Source organism: Typopeltis vanoorti, chromosome 11 (genome assembly GCF_054136105.1).
Source record: "Typopeltis vanoorti isolate ZY-2024b chromosome 11, IOZ_Tvanoo_1.0, whole genome shotgun sequence".
In the NCBI taxonomy this organism is placed as follows: Eukaryota; Metazoa; Arthropoda; class Arachnida; order Uropygi; family Thelyphonidae; genus Typopeltis; species Typopeltis vanoorti.
In genome coordinates, this window is record NC_143559.1 from 133,260,962 (window position 1) to 133,288,029 (window position 27,068).

Sequence of the window (27,068 nt, forward strand, 5' to 3'; positions counted from 1 at the left end):
TTAAACACATTGACCGTTCTCCCTCTCACCACTCTATCAGGCAATGCATTCCACGGTTCAACTACCCTCCATGCAAAGAAACCACTCCTCGCCCTCTTGCTCATAGCTTCCTTTTATAACTTCCAGGGATGGCCCCTTGTCATCACTCCTTCCTGCTGTTCAACCAAGTGAAAGAGCTCCCCAGTGTCAACCCTGTAATCACTTCTCAACAGTTTAAAAGTCTCAATCATATCACCTCTCCTATCTACCAAACTCTGCAGTCCACATTCCCTCAGCCAATCCTCATAACTAACATTGTACAATGCTGAAACTATCTTTGTTATCTGCCTCTATACCCATTCCACAGTTAATTTATCCCCTTCAAATTCTGGGGACAAATTATTTGCTGGTGTTGGATCTTTTCCTGGTTTTGGGATAGCATTGACAATTGAGTAATGCCAAGAATTCGGAAACTCTTCCTCTGCAAGTATTCTATTATATAATAAGAGAAGGAGATCCATAGAAGATGATGTAGATGTTTTATTATTTTGTAATGGATATCATCAGGCCCTACTGCATTAGGGTGAGATAATAAAGAGCTCTTTTTAGTTCGTTCCTCCTTAACAAATGGCTGATTGTATGGTTCAAGAACATTGGTAATTGTTCTTGAACCATAGAAAAATTTAGCCTTTGTTTCTCTTGCTGCTCTTTCAGAATTAAAAATTCAGGAGGATATGAAGCTATTGCAGAAATTCTGGCAAAATTTTCTCCCAAAGTGTCTGCAATGGTTTTGAGATCAGCAACAACACTTCCATTATGGTCTAAGGCAGATATAAAACACATCTGCCTTTCATTTTCCAGATTTTATTCCATAAAATATTTGGACTGGTCATTTGATTAATTGATGTAGTGAATTGGATCCATGATTATTTTTGACTGATGTTTCACATAGCATGCTTTGACTCTAGCACGTTTGAAAGCTATAAAGTTTGATGCGATATCTATAAAATATATCCCATGCTCTGCATTTTTTTTTTTTTTTTTTTTTTGGCTGTCTTGACATTCTGGGTTCCACCAAGGTTTTGGATAGAGTGGAAACTGAGATGTTTTTGGGATGGAGGCTGTTGCTGCCTGCACAATGCACTGTTATATACGTTACTGCATCACTGATAGATGTTTGACTTGTGGTATCAGCATTAAGTTTTGCAAGATGAGAAAAAGTGTTCCAGCCAGCCTGGTCCATTTTCCATATAGGTATCTATGTGGGTGAACATGGTTCCTGTGAAGACATTGTACAAAGAACACGAAAGTGATCACTTCCATATATGTTCTCTTCAACATCCCATGTGAGAAGTGGAAGGGGAGCAGATTGTAAGATCAATTGCAGACTATGAACAGGCAGGCATATGGAAGAAAGTACTGAGTTTATTTAAAAAGGGAGAGATTTTAGTGTTGGTACTACCCCCCCCCCCAGAGTACCATGACCATTAAAGTCACTCATCAAAAGGATGGGTTCAGGCAGTTGCGAGATAAGGTTATCAATATCAATTTCATTTAACTCAGCACTTGGTGGTAAATAAATGGAACATACTGTAATAAAAAATCCCACAGAGATGCAAATCACTAATGCTTCCAGAACAGTATTAAGTTGGACATGATGGAAAGGAATATGACTGCCCACTAGGATAGCTACTCCTCTATGAGCAGGACCACTTCCAGTTCTGTTCTTGTGTACAACAGTGAAATTCCTAAAAGTGGGGTTCTCACTAGGCCTTAAGAGTACATTTCTTGTAGACAGAAACAGAAAGGTTTGTGTTTCTGCAACAAAATCTTGATATCAGTATTCTGGCAAAATCCACAACAGTTCCATTGTAAAAATTTTTCTACTTATTTGATTTTATAGACTTATCTGGTTTTCAGGAGGTTGAGGGCTTACCTTTGTCATGTTTATCAACTGTTTTGGGAAAGTATGGACAGCCAGTGTCCACCTCTTCCTCTGGTAGGGTATTCAATACGTCTCTGTTAGGGTCAGTTGGCAAGTTTAGTTTACTTTCAGTGGATACCAATGTATCCATTTTTCTGTTGGAGTGTCTGATGGTTTATCTTTAAGTGATATCTTTGCCATAATTTTTTTTTTTTTTTGACAAGTGAGTTTTTGTTGAGTGGGACCATTTTGGAGCTGTCTCTGGAGTAAGGCCATAGATCATGTGATTGATGTGCTCAGAGAAGCACTGGTGATCATAAGGTGCAGGTATGGTGAAATTAGCTGATGGTGGAACAGACATACAATTATTATTATTTCGGGCAACTCCAAGGAGTCGACAGACTCGTCAAGGGAGGCCCTAACATCATGTCAAGAACAACTATTCAACATTCATAGAGTATCATACCTCGCCTTGAACTCATTCACGGTCATAGCACCCACAACAGACTCTGGCAGCTTATTCCACTCATTCACCACTCTCCAAGTAAAAAACCTAGCTCTAGCACCCCTGCTAACCACATTCTTGTCCAGCTTCCATATATGGCACCTAGTCCTCCCATCACCAGTCCTATTCTCAAAAATATCTCCTGGATTGATCTTATAGAAACCCTTCAGTAATTTGAATGTCTCAATCATATCATCCCTTTTCCACCTATCAACCAATTTTTGCAACCCACAAATCTTCAACCTATTCTCATAAGGTTCATTCCACAGACCTGCTATCATCTTGGTCACTCGTCTCTGGATCCTCTCCACCTCCTCCCCATCAAGAAGAAACCCTGGCGCCCATACTGTGCCCAAATATGGGCGCCAAGAAGAAACCCTGGCGCCCATATTTGGGCACAGTAGTCTAGATGGAGTCTTATCAAGGCTTGATACAGAGGAACAATAACTTGTTTGTTCTCTGCTTGTTAAAGTATGTTTCAGAATCCAAGTAATTTGATGAGCTGATTTAGTCACTTTTACAATGTGCGCCCTAAACTTCAACTCCCTATCCACCAACACTCCCAAATCTCTGGCCTCAATCTCCTGGAGTACGGTTCAACCAATGTGATATACAGCTGCTAATCTTTTCACCCCACAATGCATAACCTTACACTTTGCCACATTAAATTGACATCCATTTTCCTTAGCCCAGTCCTTCAAACTATCCAAATCAACTTGCAAAATTTTGACATTTTATGCACTCACAATTGCTCTACCCAACTTTGAATCATCAGCAAACAAGTGAACACTTCCTCTCAGATCCTTTCCTATATCGTTAATGAATACATTGAACAGTAGTGGTCCAAGAACAGAACCCTGCAGCACACCACTAGTCACAAGCCGTCTTTTGGACTCAACTCCTGAATAAACCACTCTGGTATCTCTCCATCAACCACCCTCCTATCCATCTCACCAACCCTATATCCATCCCCATTTGCTGCAGTTTACTGATTAGAGTTCCATGTGGTATCCTGTCAAAGGCCTTGGCAAGGTCCAGTAGAATCACTATAAACCCATTACCATTATCCAGTTCAGCCGTCACTGTGTTATAAAACATGAGCAAGTTACTGAGGCATGATCTACCCTTCACAAAACCATGTAGTCCCCCATACAGTATCCCATTTTCATCTATCCAATCTTGTATTCTTCTCTTGACTAATTTATCCAAGACTTTGACAACGATTCCTGATATTCTAATCGGTTGGTAATTTACAACAGCAGTCTTGGAACCTCCTTTATGCAGTGGAACTATTTTCCCCTCTTTCCACCGCCTCAGGACTAACCCAGACCAGAGACTCAAATTAAACAAAATGGTCAAGGGTACAAACAAGGGTACTGACAATTCTTTAGCCACTACACTTACGACTTGAGCTGGTATACCATCCAATCCCACAGATTGTATTGACATTTTGCAATTGACTACTCACCTCCACTTCATTCACCACAATTTCCATATAATCTATTGGTTCATTCATTTCTGCAATGTCACCACCTGGATGATATATTCTTGCAAAGTGCTCGCTCAGTAATTCAACTATATCAATTGATTCGGTTACCTCTCTACCATTGGCATTCTTTAAAATCATTCTGCCACATACATTTTTTATTTTACTTGCAACATATCAAAAAACTTTTTGGGATTCTCTTTAGCCTGCATGGCCAATGTTCTTTCATAATCCTTTTTTGCTTTTCTTACCACACTTGTTACTCTTCTGGCCTGCACTTTATACCGTTCATGTGCCTGTCAGTCACCTTTCTCCTTAAATTCCCTCCATAGTTGTTTCTTTTTTTGCAGCTCAAGCTTAATGGTGTTATTCATCCATTTAATCCCTACTTGATTTATTATTCAGACTCTAGGTATACAGTCAGCCATTGCTTCATGCAAAATACTTCTTAACTGCCTCCCATGCACTATCAACTTCTAGCCCTTGCAGTTGCATATGCCATGGCACTGAACCAATCAAACTCCTAAGCTTGTCATACTTACCAGCCTGATAATTCCACATGTATCCTGTCTTAATTGTAAGGTCCACACCTTTAGTCACCTCCCAAGTCAAGACCCTATGATCACTCTCACCAATTGGTGGCAACATGGTCATATTCGTTACAGTCAAATTCTCAGATGCAATTACTAGGTCAAGCACTCTCTGACCCCTAGTATTTAGTATTTTCCATTACATGCTGTCACAGATAGTTATCCCTTAATAATCACAAAATCCAATTCCTTCCTCCCATGTGTCCTCTCCTCTTTCCAATCAATGTTACCATAGTTGAAATTTCCCAAAATAATTACCCTCCTTCCACTCATTTCTTCTATGTGCTTATGCATACTATCGACACCATCTATTCCATCACCTGGCCTATAGCAGCACCCAACTGTATATTTTGTTCTGCTAGTTTCAATCTCACAACAAATAGCCTCAAATGTGCTCTTTTCTCTATCCTGCAGTTCCACTTCTATTCTCCTTGGCTGTAGCTCATCAGCTATATACAAGTCTGAGTTGCTGTTGCTACTTTCTTAATTGTTACCTTCTCAGCATAAGAGGATCTCAGAGCAGTGCGATAGTGGCTAGCTTTCTTTTTGCATCCTGATATGCTAAGTTTTGTTCCATTTTCATTCTTTGTACATCTTTTTCGTCTTTCCATTTCTGACATGTACGAGAGCAAGCTGGATGATCTCCCTGACAGTTGACACATTTAACTTTTTTTTGCACAGCAAGATTTGTTATGTTCTTTACTATCATATTGGACACAGGTAGTAGAACCACAGACTGTTTAAGCATATGCACATCTCTGACATTTAAAGCATTTCAGTGTCCTGTTAGAATGTACATCTATACATTCTAACAAGATAGATGAGATACCCTGCTTTTACAGATGTTGGAGGTTTAGGTGTATAAAAATTAAGGATGTTCTTGGTTGGAACCAGGCAACCATTACTACATATCAGGATGCACATCACACTACCACTCCTTGATCTTTAAGTTCTGAACATATCTTCTCATCACGAACATTAAAGAGATCCCAGTCTGATATCACTCCTCTACAGGAATTGAGTGTTTTATGAGGTGTTACTGTAATTTCTATTCCATCCATTGTTGTTGCTTTCAGTAGTTTTTCAGAATGTTGCTGACATAATGTTTCCACAAGGAAATCTCCAGAATGCAATTTCTTAACAGTTTCGGGAGGTGGTCCTGCCAGTCCTAAACCATTTTGAATAAAGAAGGGTGACATTTTCCCTATTGGTATTTCACTTGTAGCATGAATGATTAAAAATGTTGGTACATTTGTACTGGTATCATATACCTTTTGTTTCTTACTTCTGTTTCCATATGCTGTATCTATGGTATCAGTACTCTGATGGGAGTTTGTTAGAATCCCTGAAACATAGGATGAAGGATTCGTGCTCAAGGAGTTTTTGGTTCGGCACCAGAGCTCGCAACCCACTATGGAGCCACACATGGACACCCACTGCCTGGTGAGCAATGGCTGCGCTCAGGAGTGGAATGCTAAGGCTACCCCAGACACTATACCAGCACTACAGCAAGCCAAGGATCCCAATCCCAGACCACTGGGTGAAAGACTTAATGAAATACCCACTAGACGATTGATCCTGGCTGGGCTGTCCAGAATCACCAGTCTGGCTGAAGCAGGGGCTAAAGTAGAGCAAGACTAACTACCAGGATGGATCCCCGTTCAGGATACCCACGGGTTGCACCGCACGGCAAACACAGTAGCAATGCGTTGGATTCAAGTGATGGTGGTTTGGAAAAAGGATAGTGAAAAAGACTCAGAAGAAGTAGAGCAAAGAATACTGGAAGAAAAGCAAAGGAAAACAGGAAGAATGAAAAGGGCCAGTACCATCACTAGGAGGTCCCCTCCACCACAAACAGGTATCCCATATGGAGGGGCAGTTTTTTGAAGCATAATCACAGCTAATAGAAGGCTTGAGCCTTATATACTTCATAAAGCCTCTCGCTCTTATTCTTACAATATTCTTTCCACATCATCTTGTAGACGTCTTGCTTAATAAGGTTGCATATCCACTTCACTCCCAATCAATTTATTCTTCAAACATTAGGGTTACATTAAGAGACTGCCTCATTTAAGCACTTTATCAAAAGATTCCCATGCAATGCTGCCATTTTTCCCTTCAGTAACTGATACCATGGGACCAAAAGATAGTATTCTCCTAAGTTGGTCATAATTTCCAGCTTTGTTGTTCAGCATGTAACCTGTTTTAATCAGGGCATCGATATAATTAGATACTTCCCAAGAAAGCACAGCATGATCACTATCATAAACTGGTGGTAAAATAGCCATATTCTTAACAGAGACCCCTTCTGACGCTATGAGCAAATACAACACTTTGACCTCAAATTCCTTCTTTCACATGCTGCTTGGGAAAGTTGTCTCACAACAATTCAATAAATTCCTCTTCTTTCTTATCATTAATTTTCTCATCAACCCAATCAATGTTTGGAAAATTAAAGTCACTTATAATGATCACTCGTTTGGCACCCATCAGGCTAAACTGGCAATGCATTTCTTCATCCAGTGAAACTGAGCCACCAGGTCTTTGTTATCTGCCTCTGTACCCTTTCCACAGTTAATTTATCCCCTTCAAATCCTAGGGACCAAATCTAAGAACAGTCTAAGTGTGGTCTGATCAGGGTCTTATATAATGGAATGATAACTCTTATCTCTGTAGGTCAGCATCCTTCTCATTATTGCAGCAATCCTCTGCGTTACCTTTACCACCTTTGCAATACGTCCCTTGAATTTCAGGGTTCTATCAATCATCAACCCCAGATCTTTTCTCTCATTTACTTCCTCCAGTATATCTCCTCCAATAGAGGATGCAACATCCCATTGATGTGTCCCAAACCTCAAGACCTTACATTTTGCTGCATTAAACTGACACCCCTATTCATTTGCCCATCTGTCTAGCTTATTCAAATCCTCTTGCATGACTACCACATCTGCACTATTACTAATAGCCTTTCCCAGCTTCACATCATCCGTAAACAACTGAATATCTCCCTACAATCCACTGACAATGTCATTTATACAAAGTTTAAACAATATAGGTCCCAGCACTAAGCCTATGGGACCCCACTTGTAACCCTCTGCCTCCTTGAAACTGCCCCCACCATACACAACTCTGATACTATCTATCGGACAGTCAATCCTGATTCCAGTTGACCAACCTGACATCCAAACCTATGTGCTGCAACTTAAATATCAACTTATCATGTGGCACCCTGTCAAATGCCTTCGCTAAATCTAAGGAAATGGCAGTATATGCCTTTCCCTCATCTACTGCTCTTGTAACTTTATTATAAAAGGCTAGCATTCAAAACACCAAGCCTATATGGTGTAAATGAAAAAAATTTATACAGACTGAAAACAGAAGCAAAGGATATACAAGATGATCTGATGTTTAACTCTTCAATGGCACAATTATTTATCTACAGTGTGTGTGCATGTGAGCATGCACACGCACACACACACACACACTAATAATAATGTTTACACTAAACCTAATATTTAGATAGATGTTTAGCTTACTTCTTATAACATGGATGCTATTAAAGTTTCACCAATATCAAATAACTGTGTTGCAACAAACAATGAAAAGACACATACAGCAACTGCATTCTCAGAATTAGATGTATTGAACTAATTTAGCTATTCAAGAACAAATTCTTTGCAAATATGATAAATTAAATATGGAACAAAATAATGCTGGTATAGTGCAAAGCTGATGAAATAAATTCCACTCTGACATGCAAAAGGAGAAGAATTATGGAAGTAATACTGGGGGGGAAGGGGGTACCACAATAACAGATTTGGTTGAATTATGAACAATGCCATTAGACATTGTATATTTCACTCTGTGCATTGTTGCTATGATAAGGAGGTGGTTAAAGTCTGAATCACAGCACAGATATAGTCACTTAATTACTGTGATAAAAGTAAAAAGAGGATCCAAAGACATCTCTATAATCTTATATTCAGGTTTTCTTGTGTTGGAGTTTTACCATCATGTTCTGGATATTATATAGGTTGCAGATGGGTCCTCAAGATTCTTGGAATTACTAATGCATCATTCTTGTTAAGAATGCACAATACTATTACTACTACACTGGATGAACAGAAGTGCATGAAAATGAGGTTAAAGCAGTGTTGCAAAACCTGGATAACAATTCGGCAATAGGGATAGATGGAATATCCGACCGTATGCTAAAGGCATGTTCAGCCAAATTGGCTAAGTCCTTTAACATGTTTGCATAAATTCTCAGCTCAGGAAAGATATCACAGGAATGTAACGAATGCATGATAATTCCATTGTACAACAGAGGTGCAGAAACTGATGTGCCTAACTACTGAACTACCAGTATCTCTGGGTGTGAAGATTTGAGATGTTGGTAAGAACCTGCATATAGAAATGGGTAGACAAAACTGTACTCTGCAAAGAACAGCATGGCATCATTAAAAGGAAGGTCTTGTTTTAACAATTTATTCATATTTTTATAACAATATTATGGCTGAGTTGGTCTTTTCCATATAATATAAATCCAACTATGATACTGGATTTTGCTAAGGCATTTGATAAGATACCACATGAAAGGCTGATACATTAACTAAAGTACATGGGATATGGAATATAAAAACTCGACTTGTGTAAGTAGATGGTTGGTAAAAAAAAAAAAAAAAAGTGGTATACAGTAGATGTGAATATGCCAAATTTAAGGTAACCAGTGGTGTACCCTAGGGTTCAGTCCTTTGGCCACTGTTGGTGAACCACGATACATTAATGACATTAGGCAGGAGATGTGCAATTGTTTGCTGATGATGAGAAGATAGGCAAGGCAATCAAGGATGCTGATATCCAGCATTTACAGAATGATTTGAATAGGCTGGAAATTTGAAAAATGTTTGGAATAACATTAAACTGAGAGCCATTTGCAAAATGGCTGTCAGTTTAATGTTAGCAAGGGTAAAGTTATGCAATTCAATTTAATTATTGCCATAGTCAGAAGACTCAACTAAGTCAGAAATACTAGATTATTGAAACAAGATTTCACTCAACCAAACCATGTCCTTTGTAGACATTATCCTCAATCCAATTTTTTTCTATTACTACTCTAACCAGCTTCCCCAACACCTTCACATACACAAACTAGACTAATCTGCCAACTGTGATTTGGGTTTTCCCTTCCTCTCATCCTTTAGGAAACATTCCCCATTACCAATTTTGGTCCAACAGACCAAGTCAAGGACATTGTATCTTACAAAATAAAAATTTATTGTTACAAAGACCATATATTTACAACGTACTTAAGCTCTTACAAATTGCCTACCAGTTTCGCTAGTAACTGACCAGCTTTCTCAAGGCTTGCATAGTACAAAAAAGAGGTAAATGCAAAAAAAAGGTTTCAAAATACAAACAACCGTTGGTACCTGTTAGGTAGCTAGGGTGACACGTTCACGTGACATAACTACTCAGCATCATGAACATGCGTTACATGCAAACGCGTAATATTATTTGCGTACTGTAGCTCTGTTGAACTGAGGGAGTTAATTAGATTTTTCCAGGTATCGTTCAGAATGGCCCCTTGATTTCTGTTTAGGTTACTTCCCGTACGTAGTACAACTGCCGCTTCTTTAAATACTCCATGTCTGTAATCCTCGTCTAATTAGGGCATGGAGCTGTTATTCCAGTCTATAGTGTGGTTTGAAGTTGAAAAGCGATGTGCCAATCCTTTCAACTTCGAACCACACTATAGACTGGAATAACAGCTCCATGCCCTACATAGACGAGGATTACAGACAGAGTATTTAAAGAAGCGGCAGCTGTACTACGTACGGGAAGTAACCTAAACAGAAATCAAGGGGCCATTCTGAACGATACCTGGAAAAATCTAATTAACTCCCTCAGTTCAACAGAGCTACAGTACGCAAATAATATTACGCGTTTGCATGTAACGCATGTTCATGATGCTGAGTAGTTATGTCACGTGAACGTGTCACCCTAGCTACCTAACAGGTACCAACGGTTGTTTGTATTTTGAAACCTTTTTTTTGCATTTACCTCTTTTTTGTACTATGCAAGCCTTGAGAAAGCTGGTCAGTTACTAGCGAAACTGGTAGGCAATTCGAACCACACTATAGACTGTTATTCCAGTCTATAGTGTGGTTCGAAGTTGAAAAGCGATGTGCCAATCCTTTCAACTTCGAACCACACTATAGACTGGAATAACAGCTCCATGCCCTACATAGACGAGGATTACAGACAGAGTATTTAAAGAAGCGTCAGCTGTACTACGTACGGGAAGTAACCTAAACAGAAATCAAGGGGCCATTCTGAACGATACCTGGAAAAATCTAATTAACTCCCTCAGTTCAACAGAGCTACAGTACGCAAATAATCATATTACGCGTTTGCATGTAACGCATGTTCATGATGCTGAGTAGTTATGTCACGCGAACGTGTCACCCTAGCTACCTAACAGGTACTAAACGGTTCTTTGTATTTTGAAACCTTTTTTTGCATTTACCTCTTTTTTGTACTATGCAAGCCTTGAGAAAGCTGGTTAGTTACTAGCGAAACCGGTAGGCAATTTGTAAGAGCTTAAGTAAATGTAAATATATACAAAGACCATATATTTGTAAATATATGGTCTTTGTAACAATAAATCTTTATTTTGTAATACTTTATGACCAAAACATGTACAATTTAAATAGACATTGTATCTTGTTTGCATATGAAGTATTGTGATAATGCACCACAAATTTATTAACATCATGCTTGCTTAATATTTCAAGCATTTTATTATTATTAACTGTTAGTGTCTGCTCTTTTTTCAATAGTATTCTATGCTACTCCCAACCCTGTATGCTATCAGTAGCAATTAGATTGTCAGTTTTCCCGTACTTATCCTTTCTTTTACTAGCCAAACAAATGCAGAAGTTTTAGAAATTTGCTCTGTTTCTTCTACCAATATGGTGGATCGAGTGGAGACAGTTGTAGAGCAGGGCCCTCCCTCAATGAGTCTTTGGACTCCCTGGAGGTGTCTAATAATAATATCCTTTTCTATGCTAATTTCACCTTCTTCTAATGCTTTAATGTAACCTAATACTGTCCCAACTCTGAAATATTGGTAGTACCATTGATGGAATTAGTTTCAATTAAGGAATTATCCTATCTCTTAAATCTAGAGCTTAGCAATCTTTAAGAGAGAAAGATGACAAATGAGTTGCACTTATTATAAAGATAAAATTTTCTGCAAGTTGCATCAGTATTTCTTTATAATGTCAAATGCCTTATTTCATATTTTCTGTCAAAAAGATTTTTGCTGTAGTTTTACATATTTATATCTTGTACTTTGTACTGCATTTCTAAAAATAGAAACAAAACTGTTTTCAACTAGGATCGGTCCACTACTGGATGAAGATCTTCCCCAATTTCTTCCATTCCACGTTTCAGCTTTTCTCATCCTATGTACTCCAGCCATCCTTAGTTATCACCTTGCCATCTCTTCTTTCCTTTTATGTACTTTGCAACACATGATCTGATTTAGGCCATTGTATGTTGTAATGTGTCCAGTCCATTTCTACTTGGAATGTATAATGTATCTGATGTCCTATACACACCTGTTCTTGATCACAAATGGAAGGGTTTCTGCCTCTAAGCATCACACAAGCATACTCTTTTCCACCTTCCCTAGGTAACTCAATTTGTGAAACATTTTAAATCGCAGGTTTCACTGCCTCATGTAATTACAGGTAAGATATATTGTTCAAAAGATTTCCCTTTCAAACTAATTGGAATGATGTCTCCAAAGATATCTTCCAAAAAGCATACTATACCTCCAAATCAAAATTAGAATAATCAAAAGAAAATGAGTTGAATGATTTGTAATTCAAATTTATTGCATAGAAAATAATTATTGTCAAATATGAATTAGCATAATCTAATTCTACGAGGTGGTATCAAAAAGTTTCGAGACTAGGTTTGTAACACTCCAACAAATGGCAGCACAAGGCTGCACACACAGTCACAGGGAACACCTACCTTCATAAGTCAGTGGGCCAAAAGACATCGTCCTGTGTACACTAGGAGCTGTGCAACTGATGCTATTCTGACCACCTGCGTTACCACAACTGCGATTTCATCATGGGCAGCAAGTTAGAACAAAGAGCAAACGTGAAATTCACATTTGAAAAAACATGAAATTCGAGGATCATTACCGGTGATGAAACTTGGGTGTACAGGTACGACTCTGAGATGAAGCAACAGTCTTCACAGTGGAAGAGCCCATCATCTCCACAACCGAAAAAGGCGAGGCAGGTTAGCAGCTCGACCAAGTGCATGTTTATGGTCTTTTTCGAAATTCACAGCATTGTGCATCGAGAATTTGTGCTCAGGGTCCAGATCGTCAGTACCGAGTTCTACTGCCAGGTTTTAAAGGCATCTAAGGGAGGACATTCGGCGAAAGCGACCAGATCTGTGGTGTGCGAAAAACTGGATGCTCCACGACGACGATGCACCCTGTCACTGAACTCTCCTCACACGCGAGTTTCTCGCCAGAAACAACATGATCTCACTTCCACACCCACCCTACTCTCCAGATTTGGCTCCTGCAGACTTCGCCCTCTTCACGAAGATGAAGATCCAGCTCAAAGGTTTTGACACCATTGTGGACATCCAGCGTGAATCGCAGAAGGTGCTCGACATGCTTCGAAAAGAAGACTTCCAGGACACGTTCCAGAAGTGGCAAGAATGGTGGGAGACTGCATGGATATGCAAGGGGACTATTTTGAAGGTGATAGTGTGTAAACGTAGATAAAGTAATCTCTCATAAACAGAGCTAGTCTTGAAACTTTTTGATACCACCTCGTATGTACTTCGTAGATTACAGGGAATATAAATAGAATACAAAATGCAATATAAATTATAAGAACACATTCACAAAATTGGAATAATTTTTAATGTGGTACAAAATATTAAAATATTCCAATTTTTTCCCAATTGCTTTTGAGGAGAGCATAGAAATAGCATATTTCAGTAGCTGTGAGACTGACTTGTGTGTGTGAGGAATCATTTGTGGGTAGATTTCAGTCAATCATTTGCTAAACATGGGTTGAACGAGTGACATATCACAAGCTAAGAAGTTTCTTATGGTATCTCTACACAAAAAAGGCCAAACTCAAGAGTTTATAGTTAAGGAATTGAAATGTTTTCAAGCAAGCGATTCAAGTATTGAGACAGTATTCTAATATCTGGATTTTTTCAAAATAATCTATGCAGTAGCAGTTGAAATGTAATAATTACATCAAGATATGAGAAGATTGAAGAATATCGTGAAGAAAAAAAAACATTTACAAAGCGTAAGGTATTTTCACAGGAGATGGAAAGAACTAGGTGTGAACGTGTTTAAATCTATGATACAAAGATGACTTCAAATTGGATTTTAAATTATGTGTCCAAGACAAAGCAGCTAATGACTTCAAGCAAAAGGCAGCTAGAGTGCAATGGTGTAACAAAAACCATTGTGGGGTTAAGAAGACTGGAAAAGGTACTTTTTAGCAAATAAAGTAACGTTGTGTGTCCAATGGTCATCAAGGGATACGCGTTTGGCATCTTAAGAAAGAAGCATTTGATAAAGAATGCATGAAACATTCTGTGAAATTTGCAACTTCTGTCATGGTATCGGCTTGTATGACCACACAGGGTCCAGGTAGGTTATGTATTGTGTACGAAAGAATCAATTCCAAAGTGTACCAAGAAAATTCTTGAGCACTTTATATGTTACTGCCATCTGAAGATTTATGTAATGGGGATTTCCTTTCTTAGCAAGATTCAGCTCCTTGTCACACTTCCAAAGCCACTACTAGATGGCTCAAAGAAAAGCAAATCAATGCAATTCCTTGGCCAGCAAACTCACTAGATTAAAACCCCACTGAGAATTCCCAGGAAATTATGAATTGTCTTCAAGAAGTTGTCCCAAGAGACAAATTAACTTGTTTTTAGTCTGCAGACCATATTGACATGTTTTGATAAAAGACTGAACTGCTAATAAATAATATGCTAAACTGTTTAGTCATAAAAGCTAAGGGGGATGCAACGAAGTTGTAATTATCATGTTCCCTTTGACTGCAATTTGTGCATTTATTCTCCCATTATTCTAATATTCAACCACATTAAAATATTATTCTAATTTTGTGAATGTTTTCAAATAAGTTTTCTTATAATTTATATTGCATGTTTGTGTTTGCATGGTTATATAATCTACAAGGTATGTATATTTAGATGATGCTAATTCATATTTGGTAATAATTATTTCCTATGCAATAAATTAGAATTGCAAATCATTCAACACATTTTCTTTGATTATTCTAATTTTTTGATTCTGAGGTGCACTACTGGAATGCACCTTCAATTTTCATGATCTGTCCCAGATAAACATATGAATCTATTTCTCTCCAATCCTCATCTTCAGTATATTTTGATGTTACACTGGCAGTATGCTGAAAATTTTCAAGGGTATGGTGCAGAATTATGACTAATAAATTTCATATCCGAAGTTTAATCAGATTAAATTGCTTGAATTAGACTGATCCTAATAAGGATGATGTCCTAGAAAAAATATACAAATGAAGTTTGCGAAACACTACTCAAGAGAATCTCTTCATTTGAAGTAAAAAGCACTATCAAAACAAATGCTAACAAGTATTTGTTTTATGTTTTAAAAACAATTTTAAGTTCTTGAAATCAATTTCTATCCTTACAGTTTTTTTCTTCTTCCACAGAGTTGCTGCCATAATCTAACACCCACTGTTGGACAGATGAGGAAAGGCTGTCTGCCACATTCCTGGCAAGGACCAATGCTAAGGTGGGTGGACATCTCCTTATAAAAGAAAATTTAATTTCTAAATTAAAATTTAGAAATTAAAATACCATTTTTTAAAATATATATATATATAGTAAATTTATATAATTAAAATTTGTTTTAGTTTATATGAAACAGATTTCTATCAATTAATCATTAAGTTCCTCATAATCTGTTTGCTCTAATTTATTGGGACATGGGATACTCAATTTATGTTCCAAGACCCATGGAGCCACTCATCTAGGAGGTCCTTTTATCATATACATACAGCTCATCATACAACACCTTAAAAACTCAAATTCTCTGCAGACAACACACTCTCAGGCAAGGCATCCCAATCATTCACAACTTTGCATGCAAAAAAAACCTGCTTCTCACTCCACTGCTCACATTCTTTTTATACAATTTCCAGGGATGACCTCTGGTTCTCCCCTGATCTCCCACTGTTTTCTGTAGAACCTCTCCAACATTGATCTTATAACCCCTTACTAACTTGTAGTTATCTAATCATATCTCCCCCTCTTCCTCCTATCCACTAGACTCTAAATTGCATCTTCTCAATTTTCCCTCATATTCGACATTCCAGAGGTCAAACTACCTTAATCACCTCTGGACCCTCTCCAACATCTCTTCGTCCTTTTGAAAACCAGGTGACCAAATCTGTGCACAGTAGTCCATGTACAGCCAAATCAAAGCCTTATACAATGGAAAAAATCTCCCTATAAGTTGGGTCCTCTGCATCATTCCCATAAGTCTATGTTATCCTCACAATTTTGGCAATGTGTCCCCTAAATTTTAGATCCTTATCCACTATCACCCCAAGATCGCTTATTTCCCCAACCTCCAATAATATATCCCCACCAAGCATAAATTCTACATCCCATTTTTTTTTCCTCAAATTTTAAACCTTACATTTTGCAACATTGAACTCTCATCCCCATTCCTGTGCCCATTAACTCAGTCTTCCTGTAAGGCCACAACATCTCTACTAATCAAGATAACGAATAATTAAGGAATTGACAGCATACACTAGAAATATAAATATATATTTTCCGATATTTCGGCAAACGTCACGTTGCCATCTTCTTGGGAACTTAATACAAAAACACGTGCACACAAGTACTACATAACAGCAAATGAGAAATGAAGCTAGGAAGCTAATGTGTTTCCTAAAGTCCTGATGGTGCCCCCTGGCAGGCTATATTGGTAGTTCTTGGCCTTTGGGCTGAAGTTCTTCTGATAAATGTTTCCCAAATTTGGGGCAGTCTCATGCATCCAAATTTGTTGAGGTTTGGCATGTTCCTAAGGGCTGAGGCTGATTCCATGAATAGTCTTTCATATTTGAACTTGCTGCAGTGTATTACTGCGACTTTCTTCCATCTTATTCTGTGGCGAGTATCCAGAGCGTGGTCTGCAAGCCCAGAGTGGCTGTACTGGTGAAATCGGATGTAATCCTTGTGTTCTGAGATTCTGATATTTGCTGTCCTGCCTGTTTGGCCAAAGTAGGACAATTTACAGTTGCAAGGGACCTGGTATACACCAGGTAGGTCTAGGGGAAGTGGTTGGTCTTTAGTGGAGCGGATAAGGGATGCCAATTTTCTATGTGGTCTGTAACAAGTGGTCAAGTCATGTTTTTTTAAGATTTTGTTGATTTTTTTCCGAGATGCCTCGGATGTAGGGAATGGCGATGGATATTTGCCAAACCTCAACAAATTCGAATGCATGAGACTGCCCCAAATTTGGGAAACATTTATCAGAAGAACTTCAGCCCAAAGGCCAAGAACTACCAATATAGCCCACCAGGACTTTAGGAAAACGTTAGCTTCCTAGCTTCAGTTCTCATTTGCTGTTGTGTAGTACTTGTGTGCACGTGTCTTTGTATTAAGTTCCCAAGCAGATGGCAACGTGACGTTTGCTGAAATATCGGAAAGTATATATTAAAGTTTATTTAATTTATATTTCTAGTGTACGCTGTCAATTCCTTAATTATTAGTTATCATGTTCAACCAGCGTATAAGCCTCTCAACAAGAATAATGTCTACTATTCATAGTTTGTTCCAACTTTGCATCATCTGCAAACAACTGAATATCCCCATTCAAATCTTCGCCAATATCATTAACATACAAGTTAAACAGTAATGGCCCTAAAACAGACCCCTGAGGTACATTACTAGTGACTTTCCTCTTCCAGGATATTGCTCCCTCATATACAACTTGCTGATACCTATCAGATAGCCAGTCTCCAATCCAATACACTAATCTAATATCCAGCCCCCATCAGCTCTAGTTTGGCTATCCAACTATCATGCAGTAATCTATTAAAAGATTTTGCGAAATCTAAGTATATTACTGTGTATCCCTCTCCTCTGTCCAAGGAAGCAGTCACCTTATTGTAATAAGTAGATTACTAAAACATGATCTCCCTTTAGCAAATCCATGCTGCCCATCAAAGATAATACCATTGTTGTCAACCCAATTCTTGATCCTAGTTCTCACCAGCTTCAACAACTTAACCACAACATCCGACACAGATAGGCCTATAATTTAATGCTCAAGTTCAATCACCTCCCTTATGAAGCAGCACAATCTTGCCTTCCTTCGGAAGGTGACCCAGTGCAAGACTCATTAAAAAAATATGTCAAGACACATGTCAACTCCCTGGCACATTCCTTCAGAATACATGGCGATATATTATCAAATCCCACAGCCTTATTAACATCAATTTTGCTCAACTCCCATACACCTCTCACTCACTTAGTCTCTCTTCCCCATCATCAACTGCTCTCGATTTCTCCATCGAGTCATTCACAAGAATGAAAGACCTTTATCGAAAGAATCCCTAGGATTCTTTTTGGCTTCATTGGCTAACTGCTGCTCATATTTTCACTTTTGCTACCCTTAACAACCAAGTCATCTGCCTTGCCTGATCTTTGTAATCCTCATGGAATTTATTATTACCACTTCTTATGCTGCCTCCATAATGTCCTTTCTCTGTATCGCATGCTTAATCTCTTCATTCATCCATTTCACACCTATTTTATTTGACCTTCTGACCCTTGGAATACATTTAGACATTACTTCTGCTAGATAGTTCTTGAATATCCCCCAAGCTGCATTGATCTCTTTTCTGGCTAACTCCTCATTCCATGCTACGTCTGCAACTAAAGTCTCCCCATGAGTTATCTACTTTTACACATTGCTCTTCACATTCTTCTCTGTATTCACTCAGAGGACATGTCCACTCTCTTGCTAGGGACATTCTATACTATTCCAAGACCACCTCTTGGGTCCACCATACTTTTGATTTTTCTATCCTTGTAAACAGCTTGCCTCCATAGTTAAATCAATGTTTTGAGTCAGCTATTGAGTTGACCAGGTTTGACTATTTTTATACTCATTATTTTTGAATATTTGCGTATCTGAGTCATACAGTTTAACTCCGAAAGCTGCATGCCTGTTTTTTCCCAGTGTGAAAATATCACTATCAAGAATAACAAGAGACTTATTTCTTGCCTCTCTAGGTGAATTTGTGCTAACTTTATGTTGGAACATGGTGTTAGTAATGGCTAATCCGTATCCTGAACAATATCTAGCAGATATATTAGCTCTGCTCTTTACTCCAAATTTCCCAAGTCTGATATTCATTTCCCTCTCTGTTTAGATCTCCAACAAGAATCAACTTTGTTAGATGATTTCTCTAATGACAAAATCTCTCCTTCCATACCAGAAATTTGCAGGTCTAAATATACAAATAAATCTCATTATGTGCACTTTTCCATTTTGATGTTTGCTCTGTCTTGAAATTGATGTTTAGTGCTGAATACAGCTACTCTGTTTTCCCCAAATGTTATTGCCAAATAACTACAAGATGTAAACATGAATCACATCTATACTACTAATTCTTCTGTCAGTTTCACTTCTTTTCTGTTGATACTTCTTACAAAGATGATGCCTATCTTGATACTGGTGCTACATTTTAGCATGTTCCAGTAACTGATTTGTCATGGAACCATGGTTCTCCCTGACGAAAATAGTGTTAGGATCTTGTTTAACTAAGACATATGCCAGTCAGCATGTATATTATTATCTTCTAGTTTAAACTAATACAGAATACAAATTTTAAATTAAACTTGCCAAGAAACTATATTCTTGTTTGTTCTTTTATGTCACTTCAGTTTTAATGTCACCTTTATAATATCCAATTCATATTATAGTACTTTCCTTTACTATTTCAACAGCCTCCATAATATTCATTTAACCTCCCACAAGCATTTATCTTCAATATCTTACCAGTCTTTCTCTTCCTATTAATTTTGTTCACCTACCTTTATACTTAAATTCTTTCCTTCTTTTTTAGTTCTCTCAGAATAGATGTTAACTTACCCTACGAACTGTTGGATTCTGAATGAAGAGAAATTTAAATTATTAATACTCTCCTCAGAATCCAACATAATCCACCATGGCAAAGGCTACATTTGTAAATATTATTTAATGTAAATCACTTGTTTACAATTTAATATTCATATAACTACCTTAATTGTTATTATTATTCAGGCCTCCATGGAGTCAAAAGACTCATCGTGGGAGGTCCTTCCTAAGAACATAAAGTCTGTCAAGACTCATCGAGGGGAGGTTCCCCCTAAGAAACACATAGTCTATCATACCACTCCTTAAACTCATTGACCATTCTCACCCTCACCACTCTATCAGGCAATGCATTCCACAGCTCAACCACCCTCCATGCAAAGAAACCACTCTTCACCCTCTAGCTCACAGTTTCCTTTCGTAACTTCCAAGGATGGCCTCTTGTCATCACTCCTTCCTGCTGTTCAACCAAGTGAAAGAACTCCCCAGTGTCAACCCTGTAACCACCTCTCAGCAGTTTAAAAGTCTCAATCATATCACCTCTCCTTCTATCCGCCAAACTCTGCAGTCCACATTCCCTCAGCCGATTCTCATAACTATCCTTGTACAGTCCTGAGACCATCTTTGTCATCCATCTTTGTATCTTTTCCACAGTTAATTTATCCCCTTCAAATCCTGGGGACCAAATCTGAGAACAATAATCCAAGTGTGGTCTGATCAGAGACTTATACAACAGAATGATAACCCTCTTATCTCTGCAGGTCAGTGTCCTTCTCATAATTGCAGCAATCCTCTGTGTTACCTTCACCACCTTTGCAATATGTCCCCTAAACTTCAGGTTTTTATCAATCATCAACCCCATATCTCTTGTCTCCCCAACTTCCTCCAGTATAACTCCTCCCATACAGTATGCAGCATCCCATGGATGTTTCCCAAACCTCAAGACCTTACATTTTGCTGCATTAAACTGACACCCCCATTCATTTGCCCATCTAACTAGCTTATTCAAATCCTCTTGCAGGGCTACCACATCTGCACTATTACTAATAATCCTTCCCAGCTTCGCATCATCCGCAAACAACTGAATATCCCCTTGCAATCCACTGGCAATGTCATTGATATAAAGGTTAAACAATATAGGTCCTAGTACTGAGCCTTGTGGGACCCCACTTGTAACCTTCTGTCTCCTTGAAACTGCTCCACCATACACAACTCTGATACCTATCAGACAGCCAATCCTGAATCCAGTTGACCAATCTGACATCCAAACCCATGTGTTGGAACTTAAATATCAGCTTATCATGTGGAACCCTGTCAAATGCCTTTGCTAAGTCTAAGAAAATTGCAGTATATGCCTTTCCCTCATCTAATGTTCCTGTAACTTTATTATAAAAGGCTAGCATATTGCTAGAACAAGAGCGCCCTTTCACAAATCCATGTGGACTCTCACAGTTAACATTACCCCCATCTTCCCAGTGCTGTATACGGTCCCCCACTACTTTCTCCAAGATCTTAACAACTACTGATGACACACAGACTGGTCTATAATTACACTTCCAGTCTGTTACCACCCTTATGCAATGGCACTATCTTACCTTCCTTCCATTCCCTGGGCACCTTTGCCGAAGCCAGACTTTCATTGAAAAGCCAGGTTAAAAGGCACTGTCAGTTCCCTAGCACATTCTCTCAAAACTCGTGGTGAAATACCATCCAGTCCCAACGCTTTATTAACATCCAGAGTTCTCAGTATCTGAAACACACTCCCCTCATGTACCTTTAAACCTTGAACCTGCCCTATCCCTCTAGCATTAAAACTGACTCCTCCAGGATGAAATACTCCAATAAAGTGGTCATGTCATTGAACAATTCCACCATGTCCTCTGCATCAGTCACTCTATTCCCATTTTTATCCCACAATATCATTCTTCACAGTCATTTCTCCTCCTACTGGCCACATAGATAAAAAAAATTCCCTAGGATTTTCTTTGGATCTTAGGGCCAATCTCCTCTCGTATTCCAGTTTCGCTTTCCTTACCACGCTAGTCACTCTTCTGGCCTGTGTCTTATATTCTTCACGCATCCTCTCTTCACCTGTCTCCTTATATCTCTTCCATAGCCTCTTTTTCACATGCAATTCCTGTTTAATATTGTTTGTCATCCACTTTACTCCAAATTGTGTCCTCTTCTTCACTTGTGGTATACAAGTTACCATTGCTGCTAACAAATATTCTTTCACAATTTCCCATGCACTAACGATATCCCGGCCTTCCGATTTCTCTTTCCATGAAACTTCCCGAAGTCTACGTCTATTATAATCACCTGCATTATAATTCCACATAAGTTCCCGTCTCTTTGATACCCCTGCATGTCTATTCATTTTCCAAGTGAAAACCATTAATTGTCTAATATTTAATTATTTAATCAAAGATATGTATTAATAATGAAAAGACAGTATTAAATATTAAGCTATTTTATTCATTACTATATTAATATTATAAGAACTTGTATTTGATAATTTAACTGCACATTAATTGAAATGTAAATATTCTTTATTTATTCCTATTTGTAGAAGTTTAGCATTATGCAATACCTCAATTTTATTATGTTTTGTTTTGTTGTCACGGAGACGTATGTAAGTGAGCGAGCACGTTTTGGAACAGCACGTGGGGAGAAGGTTTATTGAAAAGAGTTTTAGAAAGAAATCACGAGAATAATTTAGGCACGAAGAAGGGATATATAAGCGATGAACGCTGAAAGGAGAGATTAGATTAATTAAGAGAGAGAAAGGAGAGAATTGGCATTAGGTTGGAATCTGAGCATTCGGGAATCACAGTGCGATAATAGCGAGTCGGCAAGTCACTCAAGCAGCTAAATAAAGTCTACTAGTCGAGAGGCGGTTAGCTAATAAGTTGTAGAATAACAATTATAGCTACGGAAGACTGCTGAGTGACTACTAAATAGACTAGCAATACTTGAGTTGAGATTTAATTTCAGGGCCGACCTGTCAAGGACACACAGAATCTTGAAATAAAGCACGGAGTTACTAGAGTAGTAGAGGCTGTAAAGTTGAAGTTTACCGTTAGCTGTGTTCAGAATTATAGTGCCTAAAGAATTATTTGAATGCAGGAGGAATGAACAACTGTGCATATAAAACCTCAAGTTAAGAGTTATTGTGTGTTGCCTTATTTCATGAGTGATCAGTAGCACTTTATGCGACAAAATTTGTTTATATGTATTGTGACCGATGATTAATTCAGGTTATTGCTTAGAAGAATTTATTTAACGAGTGCCACATACTGCTCAAAGTGTTTACAGTTATAAAAAAAATGTTTGTGTGTAAGTTTATGAAGAAAGAAGATTATCGGTAAGATTATTCCAACCATTAATATTCCTTTGCAGAGAAGTGTGCAAGTTTCATCCTAGAATTTCCTCATACTAACAGTAACTATTGCAGAAGTTAGCTAAAGCGTAAATTTAAAAGTGTTTGTTTTTGAAGAGGTATTATTGCAATTTTTATTGTATTTGAAACTTAAAGAACTATGAGATATTGATGTGAATGATCATTAAGGAACTTTACTAAATAGTTAAAAGGAACTGTGAAAAGACTGTACTAGAGATAACAGATTTACCATTGTATGATTGAATTTATCTGAGGAGTTAAAATGTTTGTGATATCTTAATTACTGATTTGAATTTAAGTGTAAAATTTGTGATTCTAAAATTAAATGTTCGTTTTTGTTAATCTAAAGTTGTATTTTGCCTGAATCTCGTTTACTGCATCATTCATAAAATATTCGAACTAAAGCAGGTGAATTAAGTAAGTGAAATATACTTGGCCAGTATATATATTAATAACATATTAAGGAGAAATAGTTGAGAGTTGGTTTATCTTCAATTCTTGAACTAATTCAGATATAAAGTGGTGCAGTCTTTAAATATAAATTTTCTTTATATTTGAATTAGAAATCAACTTGCAACCTATCAATTAGTAAGAACATCGTAATAGTAATCATGTCAGATCCAAAGTATAGATTGAGAAGAAGAAGGATCCAACAGAACTATATGCTTTCTTCCAGGACTGTCTCTATCTTAGACACTATACTAAATATAACAGCATGCTTATTTTGCTCAGAAGCTGCCTATCTTTTTGAGCCCATGATTCTTGGAGTTTTCTCATCATCATAACACTAATTATGGGTATAGACCATATTGGTCTGTTCAGGTCTCATTATCCATCCAATATCCTTTTCTGAGGTCTACCCTAACCTTCTCTTTCCAATTGTCTTATATTTTAGTATTTGTTTAGGATTTCAGGTGTTGGCCATTCGGCTTACATGTTCAATCCATTTTTGTTTAGTTTACGATTTAGTTTTTCTTCTATTGATTTTGTTTTTAGTTCTTTTAAAAATGTCTTCATTCCTTTTTTGATCTAATAATGTGTATTTTGCAGTTCTTCTGATAAATCTCATTGCACTTGTCTTTATTCTTTGTTTATTGCCTAAATTTCATGCTGTTTAAGCTACTATTTAAAGATTTTTTTTAAATTTTTAGTGAAAACACTAAAAATTATTTTCTGCTAAAGTATTGTATATTTTCAAGGGCGTCTATTTTTAGAAACACGCTTGAAAAGGTTGAGTGTTCTATTTATCATGCCTATAATCTGTAAAATTTTGAAGTTTTTAATTTTATGTCTCTTTCTCCTTCATGTGATATTTCGCATCCAAGATAACTGAAAGTATTTATCTGTTCTGTTATTTTATTATTAAAACTATTTTGCTTCTAACTGGAATTTGTCCACAAAATGCTATTGTTTTAGTTTTATCTATGAAAATTTTCATTCCAAACTGTTCTACTATAATGTTTAAATTATATATTGCTCTTTGTAAATTGTCTTAACTGATATTATTACCTGATCATCTGCAAATAATAGCATATTTATTTTATTCCAGGAAATTTCTATACCTTGACTGTTTAAGGTGTTCCACTGTATGAATATTTCATTAATGTAAATATTGAAAAGTGTTGGAGACAGAGAGCATCCCTGTCTTAATCCTTAGTTTATAGATGGCTTTTCAGACAACTTTTCATTTATTCTTTATTTCAGTATCTTTATATATATATTTTGTTTTATGAAGAATTAAATGACTAGAACCAAGATTTAAGTAAAAAGGTTTTAATATAAACACACTACTAGTTTCGGCCTGTAACAGCCTTCTATTATCAATAATAAAAGAAAAAACCTGAAGAAGGCTGTTACAGGCCGAAACTAGTAGTGTGTTTATATTAAAACCTTTTTACTAAAATCTCTGTTCTAGTCACATTTAATTCTTCATAAAACGATGTATGTTAACCGAGTCAATGATCATTCTGTCATATATATATGTAGTAAAATATTAGGTATATTTATTCTTTGTAATATATTAAACAGTATCTTTTTACTTTCTCAAATGCTTTTTCATAATCTATAAACAAAAGATGAGTTTCCAAATTAAATTCTCTTTTTTTCTATAAGTAGCTTTAAACAGAAAGCTACATCCATTGTAGAGCGTCCTTTTCTAAATCCATTTCGACATTCTAATAATATTTTTTCACTGTATATTTGTAGTTTTTCATTAAGTATTCTACTACTGTATATATTTTGTAGTTTGTATTCAATAAATTAATACCTCTGTAGTTAGTAGGTTTTGTTTTATCCCCTTTTTTAAATATAGGTATTACTATGCTTGTATTCCATTCTATTGTTGTCCATTTCTATATATTTTATTTAAAAATGTTCGTAATCTTTGATGAAATTTTTTTCCAGCAAATTTATACAGTTTAGAGTTTATCCTATCTTCTCCTGCTGATTTACCAATTTTTATTTTATTTAGGTTGTCCTTTAATTCTTTCATTCTTATCATATCATTTAAGGCATTTTGCAAGTTTCTAATGTAATTATTTTTGATGCCAGTATTATCCGTGTCGAAAGATCTGTAAAGTAATTGAAGAATTTTTTTACGTCTATTTCACAATTTATATTTGCAGTTTCTTTTATATCTGCATATATGTGTTTAGTATTTTGTATGCACTGGGTCTTATTTTGTATATGTCATTTTCTAGATACAATACAAATTTTTCCCAGCTTTCTCTGTCTCATTCTGCTTTCTCTTTTGGCAATTGCTAGTCTTTTTATATTCGATTAAATCTAGTTTTTTGCTACTTAACCATCTTTTAAAAGCTAGCTTTTTATTTTCAATTATTGTTTTTATTATTATTCCCTTCTTTCTCAATGTCTTCATATTCTTGTATTTTTTCTTTATAGCAAGTAGTTATTAATCCTCTGTTGGTATAAATTTCTTATATTTGAATCATTTAGTAGTCTTATTTTGTAATTAGATTTTGTTTCTCTAGTTTGTTTATTTTTTTGTTTGTATTTTTTGTAGCCAGTTTGGTGGAAATCTTAGTTTTGCCTGTAATAAATAGTGATCTATTTCTAGCCCTCTTCTAACTTTAACGTCTAAGAAGAGGTTTGCTGCTTTTTCATTTGCTATAAAGTAGTCTATTGATTTTTGTCCCCTTGGACACCACGTATATTTTTGTGTTTGTAAAATGTATTGATTATTTTTAAATTATTATATAATCAATGAGTCACTTTCCATTTTTGTTTACTGTTGGTTCTTCAAGTTTTTGTATATTATTTTTTTTTCATTCCTATTCTGGCATTAAGATCTCCAGCTATAATTAATTATATGGTCTGTTTTATTTAATTTTTCATATATTCCTTTCAACTCTTTGTAAAAGTAATCATTTTCTTTTCCTTCTTCAGGGGCAAACACTCCAACAACTGTTAAATTTTCTTTAATTTTAATTGCACTTCTAATATTCTTTCATTCTAGTATATATAATGAGTTATTTTTGCTTTAATTGATTTATGGATCCAAATCATTGCACCAGCTTTTGCATGCATTTGTTTGTCCACTCCACTATATATGATATTGTAATTATCTGTTTCTTTTTTTCTATATATTTTCTATACATTCTATACAATTTCTATTTTTGTCATTTAAAATTTTATCTAATTCTTTTTTGTGCTATGCTTCTAATGTTCCATGTAGCATATTTCACCACGTTTTTCTTTTTCCAAAGTTTCTTAAACTTTTCCAGTTTGTGGTCGTTTCCCATGTTTTCTGTCCAGTTTGGATTTCTTTGAGACTTTAAAGTAATGTGTTTCCCTATGTCAAGGGACTAGCATGATGATAGGTATCCTAGAGGTGGGGCTGCCACCTTAAGACCACTAGGCTTGCTTTTTTTTTTTTTTTTTTTTAGTAGATAGTGGAAAGAGTCACCCCCTCACCCTCTGATTGCTCCAATAGCAT

The 27,068-nt window shown here is 36.7% G+C and overlaps 1 protein-coding gene across 1 annotated transcript in view; it reads right to left on the reverse strand.

The window, feature by feature from the left end:
* LOC150102064 (protein phosphatase 1E-like) overlaps positions 1-27,068 on the reverse strand; it is a 127,343-nt gene that overhangs the window by 15,807 nt on the left and 84,468 nt on the right. The window contains exon 2 of the mRNA XM_090399961.1: positions 15,248-15,366. Coding sequence (XP_090256087.1) covers positions 15,248-15,366 — 119 coding nt within the window. The remainder of the gene's footprint in view (positions 1-15,247; positions 15,367-27,068) is intronic.